Source organism: Aricia agestis, chromosome 20 (genome assembly GCF_905147365.1).
Source record: "Aricia agestis chromosome 20, ilAriAges1.1, whole genome shotgun sequence".
NCBI classification, from domain to species: domain Eukaryota; kingdom Metazoa; phylum Arthropoda; class Insecta; order Lepidoptera; family Lycaenidae; genus Aricia; species Aricia agestis.
Genome location: NC_056425.1, coordinates 12545663 through 12565310, shown reverse-complemented (window position 1 = coordinate 12565310; position 19648 = coordinate 12545663). Strand labels below are relative to the sequence as shown.

Sequence of the window (19648 nt, the reverse complement as noted above, 5' to 3'; positions counted from 1 at the left end):
AGGAGGTTATATGTTCGGCTGTGGAGATTTTTTTTTTGGGATCCAGGAGTAATCGAGGGAAGTCCTCAAAATATATAAAGATTAAAGAAACATATTATGGTAATTTTGGTTTTTTGAGAAGTATCCTAAGCATATGCTACCAAAACGCAAGATTTGGCACCAAAGTATATACTATGGTTCCTAAGATACTAAGAGAACTCCAGATTCCTAATAGATACAAGTTTGGTGGTTTCGGCGTTGTTTTAAGAACTGAAAGCATATGCTACTATGCAAATTACATTCATCATCATCACTACCACGTCAGGGTCACCAATCACCATCACCAATGTCACCAAAATTTAACATAAGAAATTCAACCTTAACTCTAGAGCGTAAGGCACACATAACACATTTGACATTTCTTCTGAGAAGTAAGTTGCTTCGATAATACCTAATTGCACTAGTATTTAGTTGAAAGGAAACTGAAAAACAATCTACATCGTAATAGGAATAAGAAACACAATCGCATTTATGAGTAAAATAAAAATACTTCGTAATTGTATTTTTATTTATAATTACACGATTTTGCACTTTATTGCCATACATATACAGATTGAATTCCTATGTAAGTTTAATGTTTATACAATTTTAATCTGTTAGTGTCTAAACACACTAGGGCCTAGGCTGATTTACGCCGCGTTTCAAACGCATACAAAATACGGACGGAACGCGATGGACGACACACTATGCCGAAATTTCGTCGCGAGCCAAACTTCCGTCGAGCCGAGTTGACGTAAAGTTCGGCAGCGATTCGGCAGTAATGTTTGTTAAAGTTTGGATGTATGTATGAATGGATCTTTCACGCAAAAACTGCTGAACGGATTTTAATAAAATAATACAATAATATAGATTATAGCTTGAACATCAGAATAACACATAGGCTACAATTTTAACCGACTTTCGAAATGGGGGGAGGTATTATGTTCGTTTTTTTTTTGTTCTAGGATTACGGGTCAATTTACTGAATCTGAGAAATTCCGCCGCGTAATTTTAAAATTCTCAGATGTAATGTGTGCGTTAACAATTTAGAGTTAAGGTTGGATTTGCTATGTGCGGTTTTGATACTTCGCTTCCGCCGAATCGCTGCCGAACTTTACGATCGACTCGGCTCGACGGAAGTTCCGCTCGCGACGGAATTTCGGCCATCGCGTTCCGTCCGTATTTTGTATGCGTTTGAAACCCGGCGGAATTTACGTCGGCGTAATTCGGCCTAGTGTGTTTAGACACATAGATTAAGAGCCGCGCCACACCGGAATGGCAGCGGCGAGACGAGCACTTTCAGTGTCATATTATGATTTTAAACTTTATCTTCACTATTGTAATACATAGTATCGCTTGAGAAATTGCGGCCGCCAGCGGCCACGAGCGGCCACGGGCGGCCGTAGAGTTCTGTGGTATAGTACGCGATATGACACGATGGTTAACTAGGTAACTAGAAAGAGTGAAATTATTATTTTTAACAAAAAATTAAAACCGACTCAAGGTAAAAACAATAATAACATCCATATAATATGAACTAAAAAGTATTAAATATTTTTTCTTATCTAATAGTGCCTTTTTCCGAATTCGGCTAAACCTCAACTATTTCTGTACTCAATCTTCATCATTTTGAAGTCGGTACCAGATAGCTGAATCTTCAGTTCTCTGACAGAATATTTGAAACTTTTGGAACTGGCACCGACTTCAAAATTATGAAGATTCAGTACAGAAATAGTTGAGGTTTAGCCGAATTCGGAAAAAGGCACTATTAGATAAGAAAAAATATTTAATACTTTTTAGTTCATATTAAGTATAAGGATGTTGGAAGTCGGTTTTAATTTTTTGTTAAAAATAATAATTACTTTGTCTACTCGTTTAAATGGCTAAAGCTTTAATTAATAAGTAAAACGTAAAAGAACTTACTGTCATTATTTTCGTACCGTCACATTGACTAATGACTTTGACAGTCGACGTCAATTGTATTTTGGACAACATGGGTGATACGGCTCCAGAAGGAATTCAAAACTTAAATATAAACGAAAAGGCAGGATTTTAAACAATATCTTACAGTTTTAATATCAAAACTATACGTTCTCTGAGTGATGCTTAAGTTATTCAACTTTCGTAGAGTTTACTTGGTCCGCTGCAAAGAAACCTATGCCACATGGGTTTGTAGGATTTCTAAGAAATGAAATAATTTATTTTAATCCTAGTCATTGAATCTTGTCCATTATATTCTTCTCTGTATTCTTGTGACATCTTTTATACATACTTTCTATGTCTTAATTATTTCTATAATATTAACCTTACACGACACGTCACGATTTGAGAATGCATTGTTTTAGAGTTCCGCAAGTCAGCGCAACTTCACTAGATCGTTAGGTACACAAAATAGCGTAATTGCGACATTCGCTACTGTATATTATACCAACTGTGCAAATAGCACAGTGGTTTTGTTGGTTTAAAGATCCATTTTTAATTGGTTATTTGAACTTTCAGTCCAAAACTAAAGCTATGAAGGAAAAGAAAAAGAAAGAAGAGAATTCTGGTGGCGTATCAGAGCTGAACCCATGGCCGGAATACATCCAGAAACGGCTGGATCTATGGGACAAATATAAAGCTAAATATGCTGAAGAGTTAGCAGCAAAACCAGATTTGAGCATAGTTGTCACCTTACCTGACGGCAAAACAGTTGAAGCTAAAGCTTGGAAGACTACCCCATATGATGTTGCAAAGGGTATTAGGTAAGTGTAATACAATAAATTAAACACGATAAAGCTATTTGTTGCACATCAGAATTTATACATCTATAAAAATGTGTCATACTTATTATTTTTGGTTAGAATTACATTTTGTACTCTGTTCATTTCTAAGAAACAATTATTTTTCATTATTCTGTCCTATTTCTTAACCTACAACTATGATTTATAAGTAGTCCTGATATTATTTCTATTTGGGTTTACCTGGTTGTATTTAATTTTGATTTCTTAGTCCCAGTTTTGTAATAACCATCAATAAAAAACTATGATATATAAATAAAACTGAATGATAGTTCTTACATTTTTAAAAGCATTTTTAATCACAATGTATAATATCAATGTGTGTTCATTGGCTTGTTTGCTTTATTTATATTATGCCATGCTGTATAGCTGTAACACAATAATATTTTTGTTGGCAACTCATTAAATTTAACACCCTATTTATTTGCTGACAAGCGAGTTTTGGAATGAATAGTAAGTATCAATAGATAATATCTGAGGGTCTAGACAAGTGGCAAGCGATTATCGTAAAGTCCAACAAAATGTATGGGATTTGACATTAGTATTTGCTAGCGAAGCGATGACTTAAGTCAAATCGCATACATTTTGTTGGCGTTTACGATATTCGCTTGCCACTTGTCTAGTAGGGCTGAGCAGTTTTCATCTTACATCATTTGCAGTCTCAAAACTTATAATAATGTAAATATCTAAAAATCTAGTCTATAATATTATTGCAACTCTAAAATCCAAACTACAAGTGACTATTTACATTCTCGCACTGCTCTGATCTTCTTCTCTGCTCACTTTGCTGCCCAACAGGGCTGATTATAAATGGCGCTTTAGATATACAGTACAGTACAATGACATAGGGAACCTTTCTTTCCCAAAAATATATCATTGTAAAAGGATTTAATTTTGCATGTATGGAGTCGCAAAAAACTTCAAGCTAGGTGTAATAATATTCACTATAAATAAATTTCATTTTTTTTATTTCAGCCAAGGCTTAGCAGACTCCACCATCATCGCCCGAGTAAACAATGTACTCTGGGACCTGGACAGACCGCTGGAAGGTGACTGCAAGCTGGAACTGCTGCGGTGGGACAACACCGACGCCCAGGCCGTCTTCTGGCACTCCTCTGCGCATATGCTGGGTGAAGCTATGGAGAGGGTAAGAATGTCCTAAATAATAAGATAAAAGGTAAACAAAGAAGTTTTTGCTTCTGACCTTCCTACATAAATGCGACAAATATTCAGGGCCAGTAAGGGCTAGTGGCGCCTGTGTGCAAAAAAAGGATTTTGGCGCCCCTTTAGGAAACTTTTTTGGGTCCTTGGTTTTGGCGACCCTAAAGATGGCGATTTGGCGCCCCTAGAGGATGGTGCCCGTGTGCATTGCACACATTGCACATATGGTAGCAAATATTGCAAATATTCCCCATAAATTCAACCAAGAGCACTGTTGACTATTTATTTTACCTTGGTGTTTTTTTTTTTTTCATTAATTTCAGGTGTATGGAGGATGCTTATGTTATGGTCCACCTATAGACGAAGGGTTCTATTACGACATGTACTATCCAGAAAAGGGGGTAAGTTGCCCTTGCAATATTAACAGAATATTGTGATTTGTTACTAACTCTTATAACATATTTTGATCCAAATGTTAATAATTAAGCATGAAACTTGACTTATGTTTGTTGCATGGTTAACAATTCTTATGTGATATTTAAATTTTCAGCCTTAATAAATAGTCTCCAGTGCCCATACTGTGATTTAAGAAGAGTATAAATGTGTGCATTTTTAACATAGCACAAAAATTTCAGATCTCATCATCAGACTTCAATGTTCTCGAAGGTCTTGTGAAGAAAATAGCAAAGGAGAAACAGGCATTTGAACGGCTGGAGTTGACCAAGGAGCAGTTGTTAGAAATGTTTGACTACAATCCGTTCAAAGTGAGAATTCTCAAGGAGAAAGTAGATACACCGACCACCACAGTGTATAGATGTGGGCCGCTGATAGACCTATGTAGAGGACCACATGTGAGGCATACGGGGAAGGTTAAAGCTTTCAAAGTTACTAAGGTATGTTTAGCAAATATGTGAAGATGAGAATATGGTAGATATAATTTAAAAATATATTTTTTTTTTAAATTATCCACCTAGATATTCCAGATATCTAACATTTATCACAATTTTTCAGAATTCGGCCACATACTGGGAGGGTAAGGCGGAAGCGGAGAGCCTGCAGCGAGTGTACGGTGTGAGTTTCCCCGAGCCCAAACAGATGAAGGAGTGGGAGTACATACAGGAGGAGGCAGCCAAACGGGACCATAGGAAGATTGGGCGGGTGAGTTATAGTTGGAGTCATAAAAGCAACACTTATAAAAATAATTAAAACTTACATTTTTGGAGAAATCTTTACTATTCCTTATGTATAGTTACCTTAATGATACATCTTTTCTATTAGTACTTGTTCACACACAGTTTATACGGTTTGGACTCGCGCGTTTAAACCGCTCGCAGCTTATTATCAAGGAGTTGTATTACAGCGTTCACACTGCTCGGTTTCTACACGGGAAACGCGCGGTTCCCGCTGTGTCTGAACAAGCACTTATAGTAGTGTTTTCTAGCACTATAGTCGAACCTATAACTGCCTCTCTTTTCTTCCTAAGTAAACTACTATTATAATTTTTGGTATATATATATATATATATACCAAAAATATATAGAGCAAAGATTATATTTAAATTACCTCGCGGACTACAAAATATTTTGTTGTCGTACCCGTTGTGAGCTATTTTTCCGCTCATTGACCGTTTTTGGTCTTTGACCTATTATATTTAAATAAAGGTATGTATGATATTATTTCAATAGTTTGTTATATCCTGTAGGAACAAGAGCTATTCTTCTTCCACGAGCTGTCGCCGGGGTCGTGTTTCTTCCAGCCGCGCGGCGCACACATATACAACACACTCGTCAACTTCATTAGAGAACAGTACAGGTTCGTTGTACAGCATGCTATCTCGCTCTTTGTTTGTGTGTGTGAAAGAGAAGGTATGATATTTTAATGGGCTAATACAAAATTTTGATTGGTGCAAGTGGTCCTATTGAAATAATTGTTTAATAGACCACGTCATGCGCCAATGATGTAAGTCCGATTGCTCATTACAAAGAAATAAATTTTGTAAAAGGTCTAACGCCATTTTCTCGCTCATATAATTCGACAAGGCAAAGAAGCAAATAGTGTCTTTAGTCAAATTCTTATAAAAGGCCATGCTTATGAGATGCTTAGTTTATGAGGATAACCTGAGCATGTCAATACACTCTGATGAATACATTTTTGTTTTAATATTTAATTAGAAAGAGTTATCAATGATAAATTGATAACTTTTTCTCGAAAAAATATACTGATGTATCTGTGGATCCATTTCTTGTTTAAGCGAGCTTTTTAAAAACCGCTACTGAATATCAATTGGAAGTATCTGACACAGCTATTATTGTATCCATGAAAATCAGCAATTAAATTCCAGGGAACGCGGATTCCAAGAAGTAGTGACACCGAACATGTACAACGCGAAGCTGTGGCAGACGTCCGGCCACTGGGCGCACTACGCCGACAACATGTTCAGCTTCGACGTAGAAAAAGAGACCTTTGCGCTCAAACCCATGAACTGCCCAGGACACTGGTGAGTTTAAATCCCTATCAGAATGCAGCTAACTGCCGCATTCAGACACGAATATTATTTACTAGGCCCCATATGTTATCTGTCATACTCTTCTAAAAGTGTAAATTAAATGATTTAGAAATAAAATATTTTTTCTTTTCATTTCTTCATTCAATTGAAGTTTGATTATTATTTATTATCATTAAATGTATCTGAGTGCAGTCTATGTTTCAATACAATCATCTCACTCACTCAATTTTATTTTGACTCAAACAACATGATATTTGGTTCGCTATTTATGTACACATACATGCACTCGATATGAAGTTTATTCAGCAAACAATAAGATAGAGTGTATAGGTCTACCAGAATGTGATGGCAAAAAGTGAGAAAATAAATTGACTGGCAATACCGGGGTAATTGGAATAAAACATTTTGATCCTTTTTTTTCTTATAGCGGCTGATTCTTTATGTTAAACATGCATATGTAAAAATTTATCTAATGATCAAGGATACTTTTTGAAAATCTGCTGTCAAAAATTGCCATCAGATTCTGGTAGACATATAACAGCAGTGATCGAGTTATTTTAGCTGTATGATTGTCGTAGGACTGTAATTTCTGTTCCAAATTTAACGCATTGTTAATTTCTCCTCTCCAGTCTAATGTTCGACATGCGCACCCGCTCGTGGCGCGAGCTGCCGCTGCGGCTGGCGGACTTCGGCGTGCTGCACCGCAACGAGCTCAGCGGCGCCCTCACCGGCCTCACCCGCGTGCGCCGCTTCCAGCAGGACGACGCCCACATCTTCTGCGCGCCGCAGCACATACAGAGCGAGATGGTGAGAGTGAAGAGAGCGAGACGGCACTATACAGGTGGAGCCTCACCCGCGTGCGCCGCTTCCAGCAGGACGACGCCCACATCTTCTGCGCGCCGCAGCACATACAGAGCGAGATGGTGAGAGTGGAGAGAGCGAGACGGCACTATACAGGTGGAGCCTCACCCGCGTGCGCCGCTTCCAGCAGGACGACGCCCACATCTTCTGCGCGCCGCAGCACATACAGAGTGAGATGGTGTGAGTGGAGAGAGCGAGACGGCACTATACAGGTGGAGCCGAGACAGAAAGAGATAGCGCGCCTCACGCGCATTCCATGAAATAAATGTTTCGTGTATTTAACGCCTCTAGTATATTGACACTGCGAATCGCGAAACAGCGCCGAATCGATTTACTGTCTCACCCGCCACACGACAATGGCTTATATTGCATCTCGCTCTGTTCCTGTTGCGCAGATTTTTCAGACTAAAGGCGTATTGGTGTGAGACGCGGCAGAGCGAGACGGCACCATATGGGTGGAGCTGGGGGACTCGAGTAATGGTTCCATGAAAAAAAGAGATAGCTCATAGTGTGATAACAGATCACGCGTTAAGACTAAGCGTAACATAATATTATAAAGCTTTATTATAAGGTGCCAGTTTTACATAAAAAATATGAGGTTTTTAATTTTCATTTTGTATGTTTTCAGATGGGCTGCCTAGATTTCCTGGACAAAGTGTACGGCACCTTCGGGTTCACGTTCCAGCTGAAACTGTCCACGAGGCCGGAGAAGTATCTCGGTGATCTTGAAGCTTGGAATCACGCTGAAAAGGTAAAAACTTAGAATATTTAAAGATATATAAGATAGGCACTATTCGTCCCATCTTATACAGGGTGTAACAAAAATAAGTGATAATACTTTAGGGTGTGTACGTGTTCCTTGTAGAGAGTTCACTGTGAAAGTAGCAGCGCTGAAAGACGAAAAAATTTTTTTACTTTTGTATGGGGAAACTCGTGACGCTCGGACCCTTGCCCATACAAAAGTGAAAATTTTTTTTCGTCTTTCAGAGCTGCTACTTTCACAGTGAACTCTCTACAAGGAACACGTACACACCCTAAAGTATTATCACTTATTTTTGTTACACACTGTATATCTTACTCGCTTACTCGCGTACGAAAATATTGATGTTCCGTGCCTGTTCAGGGTTGGTATAGATAATCAAGAGATCAAGAATATTCCTGTATTGCATAGATCAGACTATTACTAAAATGGGATATGAGATCGAGTCACGCGCTCGGTGAGATGTCGCGTCGTGAACTGAACTTTATTACATTATTCGAAAGTAATAATTAATCAAAGATGCAGAGTTGCATTATTACCTAAGTTGCATTGTAGGTAATAAGGCAACACACGCTGTACCTGTGTGTGCGTAATAAGATAGTGTGAATGAGAATTGAGAAGCAGCGTGATTTGGTGAATGTGCGAATTATTACCTACTTTGCAAATGTAATCATGTTTAATTTTAATGCAATAATATTTCTACGAGTACAAAAAAGACAAAAAAACTAAAATAATGGTCACAAATTTTAACGTACGTTAGCGACTAGCAATTCCCCTTGCTTAACACAGCGCCTCTTTACTATTTTTCCTCGCCCATCGCACTCTTTGGAAACTGAGGCTTAAACTACCCTTAATGACCATTTTGTACACACCAGTGTTGCCAGATCAGGGGATTTCCCACTAGATTTAGGGGGTTTTCGACCAAGATAGCAATATATCTGGCAACACTGATACACACTTTCACGGCCGAGTAAACTCATCTTTTTGACCATTAACAATATACTTTCAGGCTCTAGAAGACTCCCTCAACAAGTTCGGTCGTCCCTGGCAGCTCAACCCCGGCGACGGCGCGTTTTACGGCCCCAAGATCGACATCACGATACAGGACGCGCTGCGTCGCTCGCACCAGTGCGCCACCATACAGCTCGACTTCCAGCTGCCGCAGCGGTTCAATTTGTCCTACGTGAGGTACGTTTACTGTTTAGTCAGATGTTTAAAAAACTTAGAAAGATTTTTCGAATGAATTTGGTTATCTGACGTTGATATTCATTACTACATGACCCGGTGAACTTTGTATCACAAGCAATTTACTTAACTACAACTAGTTAAGTTACTACGGACAAACATCTTGTTGCACGTTTTAAATATTTCAAGAATCTAATATCAATAATCTACTCTAGAAACTTTTCTTGGTAACAAGGAAGTGTATTAGAAACTATTTTTCCATAGTAAAAAGTAGCTTGTATCCCTCCTAGTGGTCTCCAAAAGCGGTCCAATAGTTTTAGAGCCCTGCCATCAAATAATCAATATTATCAAATATCTTTAATCTTTATTAAAATGTTGTTATCTAACTAAGCATGTCACTTTCCAGCGAGACAGGCGACAAGAAGCAACCGGTGATCATCCACCGCGCGGTGCTCGGCTCGGTTGAGCGAATGATCGCCATATTGACTGAGTCTTACGCCGGCAAATGGCCGTTCTGGCTGAGCCCGCGGCAAGTACGCGTCGTGCCCGTCGGCCCCGCCTTCGACGATTACGCCACGCAGGTGAGCAAGCACGCACGCAGACGCGTGTACGTACGCATTCATGCACGCACAGACGCTCATAAAATATGGGTATGTACGCATACACGCACGTTCTCACGCACACGCGGACAGACAAACGTACGCCGTAACTACAGTCAGTCAGTTACTAGTTGCGTAGATCAACTAGTAACCGACATGTATGAAAATTGATAATATCCGCAAACTAAGTGTATTCGCACCGAAGCTTGTGCTTAGGTGTGTGGATAATCCTAAAACATAGTTTTGTCCCTTTTTATGGTATTAATTAACTTTGGTGAAATGACTTAAGTTTTTGCTGCTTGTAGCCAAAAGTTAATAAAAATATCATCTGTGGTCAGGTGAACGAGAAGCTATTCGCGGCGGGCTTCATGTCGGAGGTGGACACGGACGCCGGCGACACGCTCAACAAGAAGGTGCGCAACGCCCAACTCGCGCAGTTCAACTACATCCTCGGTGAGCACATCATACCTAACGTGACCTTTTTTTTGTGAGAGCGGGACATCTACGGGACACGAGAGTTTAAAATAGGGACATAGATGGCTTTACATAAAATGACAAATAATACCTTATTTCCAGTTGTGGGTGACCGCGAGAAGACCTCAGGCACAGTGAACGTGCGCACGCGAGACAACAAGGTGCACGGCGAGATGACGATAGACGGCCTCATACAGCATCTCCAGAAGCTGGTAGACGAGAAGACCCTGTCCGAAGACAGCGAGCTCATGAAGTAGAAGAAGAGAAGATGAAGTAGACGGGAGTATACGAGACGTGCACACTATGGGGCATATTACACTCATCAATATTATCATGATTCCATGATAATATTGATGGTGTAATAAGCCGAATCGCAGTATCGCAGTAGTACTTGTGACTCGCGTGATACTAGAGTCATGATAATATTGATGCGTGTAATACTTGCCTATGGGTTATGGATTTGACAGATTTGCAAGACGTCTCACGCAATTGAAATCTGTCAATTCAATACAAATTTAAAAACGCATCTACGCGTCGCGTTGTGTTCTGAACGGAGTACGGACCCACATTTATCATATATATTAAATGTTGTGTTGTGTGATTCTCAAAATAAACATATTCTTTTCTTATCTTATCAGCACGCACGCGCCGAACACGCCGCATTTTATAATTCGTTGTATGAATGTGAAACCTCGCACATTCGTCGCACCGTACGCGCCCCATTTCGTGTACCATGCGCTGCGTTCGGCGCGTACGGCGCTGACAAATGTGCGATCAGATTTATAAATTAGTAATGATGACGATGATGATTTTGATGTTACATTCGATGTAGCTGATATTATGGTCGCGTTAACAACACATTGAATAGTGAATACTGGGTCATTGCGCTGCTAATTGTCTTATTTCTTAGAATTGTCTGCTTCCTATCAAGCAATTATTAGTTTAATACATATATTATTATTATAAGCCTTTGGGGGAGGCCTTTGCCCAGCAGTGGGACAGTTTAGGCTTATAATACATAACATTGGTTTCTTTTTAATGTTGTGTGTGCACATCTCGACTGCTGCATCGTGCGTTAGTAAAGAGATATTTACTCAGTGAATCCTAAACTTGAATACGAATTTTATACACATTCATGCCAATCCGGTTACCAAGACAAGCGTCCATTGAACTATAGTCACATGTGCTTAAACGCACTTTCTACAGCTTACATAAAGTGCGCGTGGAAACAAAATACTGATATTTTTGTGTGCGATTGAAAAAGACAAATAGCGATAGTTCATTGTACGAATTTGTCTTTCCTGCAACCGGACTATAGGTCACACCAGTCTGGACCTTACTGAATTTAAAATGATCTTCAGCTGTATAAAAAGGTATGAAGTCTTGTTTCCAGTGCTTACTTAACAGTGTAACTGCATATATTTTGTTTTCATGTTATAAAATTAAGTTTTTTATGTGCAAACTGGTGAATATAAAATTTATTAAATTCGCTGTAGTATTTATTTTGGTTCATTATTTTTCGTTCAAAATCCACGTTTTGGTACTTATCACGATAACAATTCATCAGTTTGACATAATATTTTTTATTTATTTTGCGTTTTTTACATCATTCATCATTCTTATTCCGTGCGCATTTAAAATATTAATTTATGTTTTCATTCGGTGATAACTTGATAAGATGAGTGGAATAAAATACCACAAAATACCTGTATTTGTTTCATTAAACCCTTTCTTTTTGTATGAGTGTTTTAAAAAAAAATATTTCCACAACTGTTACTTGACAACTTGAATAAATAAGTAAATAAGTTTATATGCTAGACCATAGAGTTAATATTACCTACCGATAGGTAATATTAACTCTATGTGCTAGACGATAGCACATTATAAACGTCACATGTCACAAAACCAACGGATCTTGAATGGTTACGGTGAGGTTACGGTATACAAGCAGATATTCTAGTTATTCGCTATTTTTGCTAGCAGGGGTTTTTGAAGGTTTTTGAAGGAAGAATTTACCATTAAATAAAACACGAAATAGCGAAATTTATATTTATTGCATCATAAAATAAAATTGTATATTTGACTAACATAATAATAAGTTGATTTCCTTACATACTTTCATTGACTTTCATGAGTTTAATATGGTAGTATTAAAAATATTTGATTTTATTTCGCTTATTTATGAATCATATTCTATGGTATCGAGTTTTGATCATGAAGGTAAATTTCGTCTAAGACACAAGCAACAAAATCCAAAACAGGTGAAAGTAAATTAAATAGGTATAGAAAATATATAGAAAATATAAAAATAGAAAATCTATTAAATAATTGCATTTGAATACTGACATTTCTTACATAGACGCTTTTTGGTCAAACTCTAGGAGCACACGGAAAATAAATAATATCACATTTCCTTATAGACTAGCGGTGAAGTAGGTGTCACAGAAATTGTTTTTTGCTATATATCCAGGCACTGAACATGCAGAAATTCGGCCATTTACCTATTTCGCTCTTCGCCTCTCACTCTCTCTCTCTCTCGCATATATGTACTAGCCATAGCGTTTTCAGTTATGTGATATTTGCGTGCGTACAGACATAACGATAAACGAATTTATGCATGTTCGATGACCTGGCTATCGTAACCTAATCCCAAAATCTCAAACACTGCTTAAAGTGAGAGGCTACTTAAATTGACATTGTACTAATTTCGAGATTCAAGTAGTCCTCAACTTTAAATATAAGCCCTAAATAATCTTGTGGTGACTGGTGAAAAGAGTGTATGACGTTATGAAGCAACTTCTTTTTTCAATTCCTCTGTTTTCTGAGGTTTGTCTTCGCATTTTTCTTCTTTCCGTATTTGGCATTTGAAGTTACTGCATCCATAGAACATCTGTAAATAAACATTGTAGCATCATTTTTACATCAAGAAAAAAACTTAGGGTCAGTATATTAGATTCTACATTATTCTGTCGGGTTATGTCAAGCCAACAGACCACTGTCGGCTTGACATAACCCGACAGAATAATGTAGATGGCTGATACGTTATTTGATCGAATTGTTATATAAGTGGTGATCTATCTTTACATAACCCGACCAAATTACATAGGTCCTACACCCAATCAACTCAAAGTGCTACACTCACCGTATACCCCAGTATCGGTAGCGATAACACTACCCCAGCCAGCACGTCCCACCAGTGGTGTCTGTGGTCTGTCATCCGGGAGACGCCACACACCGCGGCCGCCAGCACGCTGGACACCTGCGTGTATGTCACCCAGCGGGCAGCTGTGGCTCGATGGTGGAGGTAGTACTGTAATATTGAATTGTTTATTAAATAAAAAATAATAAACAGGTTGTAACAAAACTAAGTGATAGTACTTTAGGGTGTGTATGTGTTCCTTGTAGAGAGTTCACTGTGAAAGTAGCAGCACTGAAAGACCAAATTTTTCTGTGATTTGTATGGGCAAGTGCCCCAGCGTCACGGGTTTTCCCATACAAAAGTGAAAAAATTGCTCTTTCAGCGCTGCTACTTTCACAGCGAACTCTATACACTATAGGGTTGCTGAGGATTCCTCTTCCGCTTCCTCATAATGAGGAAGTTCTGCAATATTTTGGGTTCCTCAACCGTTACCGCATCCTCATAAATAAAAATAAAAAAATCCTCTTCCGCTATCGCTTCCTCAAAATTTATGAGGAATTTCACTGCGCATGCGCGTCGCGTATCCAATCATGGCAACGCACACGCCAGAGCCAGAGAATTATATCATTCACTCATTTTTTTTTTGTGTGCGTTGTTGTGTATGTTTAGCCTGGGAAAATTAAGAAACTCAGACCGAATAATTCGTGTAGTTTTGAATGTTGGTACAGTTGTTCCTAAGGTGTCCAGATGAATATATAATAAAAGTCTCCGAGGGTGGGACAAGAGCCGGCAGTGGGGGAGGGGGGGAAAGCTCTTTCTGAAAATAATAATAAATAAATAAAATTAGATATATATAAATATATATAATAGACTCTATTTTGAAGGAGGAATCAGGGGACTACGTTACGCCGATTTACTGTATCTGTCTCTAGGTACAGTTAATCGAGGTAACGTATTCCCGTGATTCCTCCTTCAAAGTTGATCCTATCTAAATTTATTCTTTTTAATATCTTCAGGAAGAATGAGTCTAGTTTTTATTTTATCGTAAACATCTTTCAAATTTATTTTTGGTCGGTCGATTGGCGGGGTACGGGGCATTCATTTTTTTTTTTGCAATTTTTAAGGGTCATATTATTTTTTATTTATTAGTAAATTTAGAAAAAATCTAACGTAGCTTTAACAGATCATAGTATTGTATAAAAATCATTTGTCTAAACGCATTGTCCAGGGAATTAATTGGGGAATACGTTTGTATGGAAAAACAGTGCAAGCGTACCCTTTTGATACTCTGTATTTACTAAAGTAATGATCGTACAGTAAAAATGTTTGGACGTAATTTATAGTAAATTTAATGTAGATAATTAATGTAGAAGTTTTCGAGTCACAAGCAAAAACCTTGAAAAAGATACCTGTCCCCCCCTCCCCCACCGCCGGCTCTTGTCCCACCCTCGGGGAGTTTTAGTATATATTCATCTTGACACCATTAGGAACAACTGTACCAACTTTCAAAAGTACACGGATTATTCGGTCTGATCGTCGATTTTGAAACTAATTTTCTTAAGACTAGTTACTGAACTCCTCCTTAATTGCTGGACCGATTTTGATGATTCTTTATTGTGTATGTTTTGAGAATGGTTTAGATTCATAGTTTGGTCCACTGGAAAATGCCCTTTTAATTAATTTTTGTGTAATGTACCTATGTAGTATGTAGCTAGTTATGTACAGACAGGACAAAGACTTTTGGGTTGGGTCCGCTAGTATTTATAATTTCCTATCATCCTCTTCCTCATCCGCATCCTCTTCCTCAAAAAATATCCTCTTCCTCATCCGCATCCTCTAAATTTGCGCGTGAAAATTCCTCTTCCTCCTCTTCTTCCTCATAATCACTTCCTCAACAACCCTAATACACTATTACACTATACACACCCTAAAGTATTATCACTTAGTTTTGTTACACCTTGTATATCTTTATTAGAAATGGGGATACTTGAATCATACTGTATTTATTATCTTTTATACCGAGATTACTCAGTGATGTAACAGTTAATAACTTTAAGTAAATGCTAATTGAAAAGATAATAATATAATATGGTCAGATTCAGGGGCGTAGCTACTGCCGTATTTGACGGGGTCCACGGTTTACATGGGCACCCAACGTGCGTAATTTACCCTTCCTAGGGGACCCATCGGTGGCGCAGGAGCGAGAACAGTGGAAGATCCTGGGGGAGGCCTTTGCCCAGAAGTGGGACACTATAGGCTAACAAAAAAAAAAGGGACCCAAACAATTTTTTAACAATAAGGAGCACTACGCTTCTGGTCAGATTGCCTCATAAAAGATTAAAGTTTGTTTGCATCGAATATGTTCCAAAAGTACTGGGACGGTTTTTGATAAAATTTGGCAGAGACTATAGTGGACCTTTTAATTGTGCCTTGATTCTTCATATGGCCTTTAGTCGTAAATATATATATTGTAATTTGTAATACGTACAGCGACGAAGAGAGCGCAGTGCACAGCCAGTGAGGTGTGTCCGGAGGGAAAACTCTTGTCGGACTGTTTCAGCCAGTGAGCTTGAGTACATGTGTATGAGGGCACATACTCCGAACTGAAAATATTTTATCATCTTTTTGGAAGTTTGTTTAAAATATTAAAGTCCTGTACAGATCGATATAAGTAAAGCTAACATTGAGATAAATGATTTTACTTCTTTAGATAAATAATAAATATGAAACGACAGAGATAACTGGATATCTAAACAAGAGCTTTTTACATCAATCCCTTTTTTGGAAGTTTATTTTGGGCCTCGAAACGTTTAGGCTTAAGTCTAAATCTAAACATAGGTTAGGCCCAAAATCTAGTCGGATGTTCAAGATCTTAGTTCTCGTTATATCCTGTATATCCAACATAATGAATACTAATAAAATTATAATCAAATAAAATCAAATAAAAGTCGAATGAAACATACTCTTTACAAGTCAGAGCTTCTTGTGGTTGGCAGGTTTCAAAGAAGTGCGGTCTCGGGGACCCCACTATAAGCTTCAACATCTGCACCACAGTGACGTTTATGAGTAAGCCGAACAGGTACTCTCGGTACCACTGTAAAGCTTGCTCCCTGTTCGACTCCGATCTGTCCTTCTGTCTTTCCACTAGAAGAATCTGAAAAGTAAAAGGCAAATGTTAAAAATTATAAACAATGATAGTTTTTTCTTATTTATTATTTAAAACTTTTTGGTTTACATAAAATATTAAAATTAAGATGTGCACCACGGACGTAAAAAAAATACGGACGTAACCTAGTCTAATCACGAGTGAAGCATAGTTATGGTCCCCGTGTAGGATGTGTGCGTGTCATTGGTGCCGTCACTCAATGTACAATGACAGCGGGTTGTAGTACCTAGTTGCATGTGTGAGTGTCGGTCACGTGTACAATAAACGAAATTGTCGTACCTTGCATGCTTCACCTCTTTATAGTGTAATGCTACGTCAGTATTTTTTTCCGTCTGTGATGTGCACATGTTCCATAGTTATTTATGACTTATTACAACTAAATTGCTATTATTTTTTTCATAAATTGTAAGCAATGGTCCCTCATTTTAGAGCTAGCAAACAGCACAATTTTGAGACATAAAAAAATTGTACTTAATAAAGAAATAAAATGAATATGTTAATTTTGCGACTTAAGTACTACTTGAGAATTTAGCCATTAAAGTCAGTAATTATAAAATTCACATTGAATCTGTAATTTAAAGGATTCTATTTATACACTCATTACACAGTTATGATCATACATAAAATTCATTGAATATTATGGATATTAGGATCATAAAAATGTATGCTTAGTACATTATTATAGCCCTGAGTTATGTAAAAGAGACCAGAAATTTGTCAGTTACGTCATCAAATTTTAAAGCCTATTGCTATATTACAAGGTTTACTTTTGAACAGAGAAGTATTAAATTTGTTTATCTATCATACTTAATAGATTGTTGAGATCAAAAATGATTTGTCATGGTGACTATCGAACAGATTTCTGGCCTAAATCCTAATATTAGCTTTCAGTCATCATGATGTCTTTGATTTGTAGTCATGATGTGATAATGATTAAAGCTCAGTGGCGGATTTACAAATTTGCCGCCTGTAGGCTTTTCAATTTTTTGCCGCCCCTATAACTGACCTTTGAAATTCAATATGTTAGTTTAGTTCACAATCATATCCCACCAAAGCCATATTTCCTGGTATGTAGAATTTGTTTAAGTTAGGGTAGAATAATTAGGCCGTGTAGATTCAGAAGCTTGGCTCTACATGAGACCTCATATCTTTTTCACAAGGTAAACCGTAAACTATAAGTGGTCGTCTCGGCAACATTTTACAAGAAATGTTTTGGTGGGTTTTTTTTTTCAAAAAATGGAGCAAAATTTGCCGGCCCTCTAAATCTGCCGCCCTAGGCTCCAGCATACTAAGCCTATTGGTAAATCCGCCACTGTTAAAGCTCATGTTAAGCCTACAGATTCCTATTTTTTAATTCGACACTTTACTCAATTTCAAATAATTTTTATGACAAATGAATTAAAAACAGACTATAAGGTAAATAATAGGACATAATATTTATCTGTGTAATGTTTCCTTAAGTTTTTACATTCAACTATATATTTACATTAATTTGTCATAGCAATGAAATCCCCAGGCTGATGTGATATTGAGTCACACAGCAAAGTACATGGGTTTTTACATCAACTGAGAAAATGTACACTGGAAACTTTGTCATATTTTCCATCTTAATTTTGAATTAGTAATTTATTTGGTTATAGCATCAAATGTTACAACTCTTTTTAATACCTCGATTGTGGGAATCACAGACACAATAGATTTTTAATTTTAAGTTTCCATATACCGTTCTAAATTTAAAAAACCCAATTATCCCAAAACTAACATTTTAGGACATTCATCAATATTGCAGTGGACTCTTCAATTTATATGAGCAAAAAGTTTAGATTCAGAACACTACACTATAATAGAGTTAACAACATACTTACCATTATAAGTGGTAGAAAGATGGTGACAACAAACAGCCATTTGAAATTAATGGTATCACCAGTGAACGGGTATGACAGAGCAGGATCATTGCATTCAAAGCCGACCTGACCTCCAGGAAGAAGTCGCGACTCCACAATAAAAAACAGCAGTAAAGCTGAAATTGATGTAATAAATACTTACTTAAAAATATCGCAATTACATAACAATTTAAATTATTTTTAACAGAATAATAGAGGTGTTAAAAATAAAAGTGAACCTAGCTTTAGTTTTAAATATAAATGATTGAGGCAACTACTGTTAGTTTTTAAATAAATATTTATATTATAATTTCGTATCCTTTTTCGCCGCTTAAAATAAAATAATACTTACTTCGATGCCACCGGTTAGTTTTCGCCCAAATTGTTTTTATCCTGTCCATAGTTAAACAGCACGAATTTCCAAGAACAAAACTTAGTTATAGCACTGCCGCTCGATGTGGATTGTGGTTATTATTTAACTCGCTTACCGTAACTAAAAATTCACGAATCAAGAGTATAATTCGCGATACGCTAATAAAATATCTAAGTATTTACATTGCGTCATACATAGCTCTATAACTTTGCTACTATAGCGTGACAGGTTTAATTGTGCATAGCTTGTAAAAAAATATTATTTCAAATAAAATATAATTAAGGTAAATCAATTTACACAGATTTTTATAAAATACTATTCGAGATTTCATAAATTAATGATAGACACAGATTACTAGTTTATAGTAGGTAGATCTGAGTGATGTGATGACAAATTGACTTATTTGACAAATGGTGCATTTGACAAATCTGTCATTGGTCAAATAAATGTCAACTGTCAAATATGTCATAAATGACAGTTGACAAATATTTTTTTTAGGCCATCGTGATGACCTATGCATAGACTTCCAATGTATATTCGAAAAACATAAGATCATAATATAGGTTTGTACTAGCAGTGGTGTTTAACTAACCTAACCTAACGAGTAACGGCTATATTTTCATAGCGCGCTGTAAGGAATACGCTACATTTTTCAAGCACGTTATTTTTATTTTTTGACGCTACGTTATAACTTAAAACGAATGAGGTCAGTGACGGCGCGATACGTTATAACTTAAATAACG

General features: G+C 37.3%; 2 protein-coding genes across 4 annotated transcripts; one reads left to right on the top strand and one right to left on the bottom strand.

The window, feature by feature from the left end:
• The first annotated feature begins 1985 nt into the window (after positions 1-1985).
• LOC121737166 (threonine--tRNA ligase 1, cytoplasmic) lies at positions 1986-10805 on the top strand. Of its 3 annotated transcripts, XM_042128755.1 has the most exons (15): positions 2004-2186; positions 2518-2762; positions 3774-3945; positions 4283-4360; positions 4595-4852; positions 4971-5117; positions 5662-5771; positions 6301-6456; positions 7095-7224; positions 7341-7388; positions 7955-8077; positions 9096-9274; positions 9678-9852; positions 10209-10323; positions 10447-10805. In XM_042128755.1, the coding sequence occupies exons 1-15, from the start codon at positions 2121-2123 to the stop codon at positions 10599-10601; spliced, it is 2157 nt and encodes a 718-aa protein (XP_041984689.1). In that variant the 5' UTR covers positions 2004-2120; the 3' UTR covers positions 10602-10805. The 3 variants fall into 3 exon arrangements, with proteins under 3 accessions (XP_041984690.1, XP_041984689.1, XP_041984688.1); XM_042128756.1 differs by lacking the exon at positions 7341-7388 and having other exon boundaries at positions 1986-2062; positions 7095-7272; XM_042128754.1 differs by lacking the exon at positions 7341-7388 and having other exon boundaries at positions 7095-7272.
• A 1576-nt stretch (positions 10806-12381) lies between these two features.
• Positions 12382-19196, bottom strand: LOC121737169 (phospholipid phosphatase 1-like). Its single transcript, XM_042128762.1, has 6 exons — positions 18885-19196; positions 18515-18669; positions 16447-16637; positions 15972-16086; positions 13487-13654; positions 12382-13234 (listed from the first exon to the last, which is right to left on the bottom strand). The coding sequence occupies exons 1-6, from the start codon at positions 18931-18933 to the stop codon at positions 13130-13132; spliced, it is 783 nt and encodes a 260-aa protein (XP_041984696.1). The 5' UTR covers positions 18934-19196; the 3' UTR covers positions 12382-13129.
• Between the last annotated feature and the right edge of the window lie 452 nt (positions 19197-19648).